The sequence below is a fragment of the Nansenia antarctica genome (genome assembly GCF_963989245.1).
Source record: "Nansenia antarctica genome assembly, chromosome: 15".
Classification (NCBI taxonomy): Eukaryota; Metazoa; Chordata; class Actinopteri; order Argentiniformes; family Microstomatidae; genus Nansenia; species Nansenia antarctica.
In genome coordinates this window covers 15052209-15055336 of record NC_137685.1, presented here as the reverse complement: position 1 = coordinate 15055336, position 3128 = coordinate 15052209, and the positions used below count along the sequence as shown (strand labels likewise).

Below are 3128 nucleotides of genomic sequence, written 5' to 3'. Positions count from 1 at the left end.
TCCCACCTCTCCCCTCCTCCCCTCTCCCACCTCTCCCCCCTCCTCCCCTCTCCCACCTCCCCTACTCCCCCTTCTACCCTCCTCCCCTCTCCCACCTCTCCCCCCTCCCCCTTCTACCCTCCTCCCCTCTCCCACCTCTCCCCCCTCCTCCCCTTTCCCACCTCCCCTCTCCCCCCTCCCCTACTCCCCCTTCTACCCTCCTCCCCTCTCCCACCTCTCCCCCCTCCTCCCCTCTTCCCCCTCCCCTACTCCCCCTTCTACCCTCCTCCCCTCTCCCCCCTCCTCCCCTCTCCCACCTCCCCTCTCCCCCCTCCCCTACTCCCCCTTCTACCCTCCTCCCCTTTCCCACCTCTCCCCCCTCCCCCTTCTACCCTCCTCCCCTCTCCCACCTCTCCCCCCTCCCCCTTCTACCCTCCTCCCCTCTCCCACCTCTCCCCCCTCCCCCTTCTACCCTCCTCCCCTCTCCCCCCTCCCCTACTCCCCCTTCTACCCTCCTCCCCTCTCCCACCTCTCCCCCCTCCCCTACTCCCCCTTCTCCCCTCTCCCACTCTCTCCCCCCTCCCCTAATCCCCCTCCTCCCCTCTCCCACCTCTCCCCCCTCCCCCCTCCCCCCCTCCCCTCCTCCAGAGTGTTCCCACCCCGGGGCCAGGGCTCAGGCGGAGGACAGGCTGTTGAACACTCTCTTCAGCCGCTACAACAAGCTAGCGCGGCCCGTCGCTAACACCACCGACGTGGTCAGTGTACGCTTCGGCCTGTCCATCGCTCAGCTCATCGACGTGGTGAGGGACAATGAACCATTGGTTTCACTCCTGTGATATTTACATTGACGCTTTTGGCATTTACACAGACGCCTTTATCCAAAGCAACTTACAACAAATATATTTGTCTAAGTAAGTGAAACGTCTAGTCATCACAAGACAAAGTAATCTATGCTAAGGCCAGGGGCTAGTAATGCTAGAAGAAGTAAGAATTAGGACTACGTAGTAGGAAGGAACAGTATTGTTATTGGTGGTTTACTTCTTATTATTATTCTTTTCCTCGCTTTGGTCAAATAGCTCAAAAAGTCCCTGACCAAAAAATGCTATGAATTTGCATGCCACAACTAGAGAGCATCAGTAACTATGGCAGAAAGAATGACCATAATTAGACCATAGGTGGCGCTATAATAACCAAAGGTAAATAATTAACTTCAGAATGCTGGCATTTCCACCCCGTTGGATGAGACAATGTAGTCTAATTAATGGTAATTTAATAGAACACCTGTTCAGCTGAGTGATACATAGTTAAAAGTCCCAGGCTGTTATACTGTATATCGGCACTCATGCCTCTTCTCCAATCAAATAACTTCGGAACTAACTGTTGTATAACATGATTTTAAAATATATATAATGTGTGTCCTATGTCCTACCTTGATTATGATGAATATGCTTTATTAGAGTAGACCAACTTTCGAAGCCTACCTCATCATAACAAAATGCAATAAAGATCTGTCTCATTGTTCTTTTTCTCCAAGGACGAGAAAAATCAAATGATGACCACAAATGTCTGGGTGAAACAAGTGAGTATCTCTCCATTGGATCATTATGGATACTGTCGACAACAGCAGTTTTTGGGCAGCGATTTGGTGTTGAGGTGTCTGTTTGTTGCCATACTGTTACTGTTGGTTCTGCTCTTTCAGGAGTGGTACGACTACAAACTGAGGTGGAACCCTAGAGAATATGAAAACATCACGTCCATGAGGATCCCCTCACAGCTCATCTGGAGACCAGACATCGTTCTGTACAACAAGTACGTTTAGGTTTTCACCCCTAAGTGTCATTATTGATACACTATAGCCCCCAACATCCAGGCTACCCACCACCCTCAAATACATGATAGTATATACATATCAGGGAAGGCTGGTGTGGTGGAGGTAGCTGATGCCTCAACCAGCTTCCCCTAATAGACATAAACTCCATTCAAATACCCTAAATACAGAATGCTGTACATATACATTCCATCCACATACTAACCATGGAGTTAAGATACTCTACCTCTCCATCTGCATACAATCTCACTCCAATCGAAACGTGCCTGTAGCTTGAATGTACAGTACATGGCAAGGCAAGGCAAGGCAAGGCAAGTTTATTTGTATAGCACATTTCATACAACAGGGGCAATTCAAAGTGCTTTACATGCATTATTTAAAAATACAGCAAGAGGAGCATAAGAAAATAAAAATTACAATGAATAAAAGCAAATATAAGAAGTAAATAGATAAAACATTTAAAAAGACAATAGTTAATGGAAAAAAGACATTGATAGAAGTGTTTGTGTTTAATCATAACTGGTGCAAAACATGAAGGTTTTTAGCTTAGATTTAAATATTTTAAAGGTTTGGGCCTGTTTGATTTCTTCAGGGAGTTTGTTCCAGGAGCATGCAGCAGCGTGACTGAAAGCTGCTGCACCGTGTTTTGTTTTTACTCTTGGAATTATTAGCTGATTTGTCTCAGCTGACCTTAGGGACCTTGCGGGAATATAGGGTGGGAGGAGATCTGATATGTATTTTGGTCCAAGACCATTTTGTGATTTGTATGTAATTAGGAGGATTTTGAATTCAATTCTCTGAGAGACTGGTAGCCAGTGCAGGGATCTCAGGATTGGTGTAATGTGTTAAAATTTCTTTGTTTTTGTTAGGACCCTAGCAGCGGCGTTTTGGATGAGCTGCAATTTACGAACAGCTCCTTTAGATAGGCCTGTTAGTAGACCATTACAATAATCAAGTCTACTCGAAACAAATGCATGGATGAGTGGTGTAGTGGTGTAGTCTACGTGATACGCAGGACTACGCCGTATACCCACTAGGAAAGGCCAAGGATTTCCGTATACCCACTTAAAAATGTGTGAGGATATGTAACAGCGTTTTGTGACAGAACTTTCACTTTCATTCATAAAATTCACCCCGTCTGTGTTACGAAGCACTTGACTTTTGGACCATTGGGACTGACTATAGCGTCATATACCATCAACGGGGGGAGATGTGACATGAAATATGTCAAAATGCAGCACTATCATGCACAGATCAGCCTTATAAGATTTAATTATATAACGTTAGACAGGGGGCGCATATTCATTTTTATGGCCTTCCG

At 46.5% G+C, this 3128-nt stretch overlaps 1 protein-coding gene across 1 annotated transcript in view; it reads left to right on the top strand.

Annotated features, from left to right (window-relative positions):
* Window positions 1–650: 650 nt before the first annotated feature.
* Window positions 651–3128, top strand: part of LOC308171167 (neuronal acetylcholine receptor subunit alpha-4-like) — a gene marked incomplete at its 3' end in the record, with an annotated part of 5959 nt that continues 3481 nt past the window's right edge. Inside the window, exons 1-3 of the mRNA XM_080546023.1 lie at window positions 651–779; window positions 1514–1558; window positions 1679–1788. Coding sequence (XP_080402149.1) covers window positions 1529–1558; window positions 1679–1788 — 140 coding nt within the window. The 5' untranslated portion in view covers window positions 651–779; window positions 1514–1528. The remainder of the gene's footprint in view (window positions 780–1513; window positions 1559–1678; window positions 1789–3128) is intronic.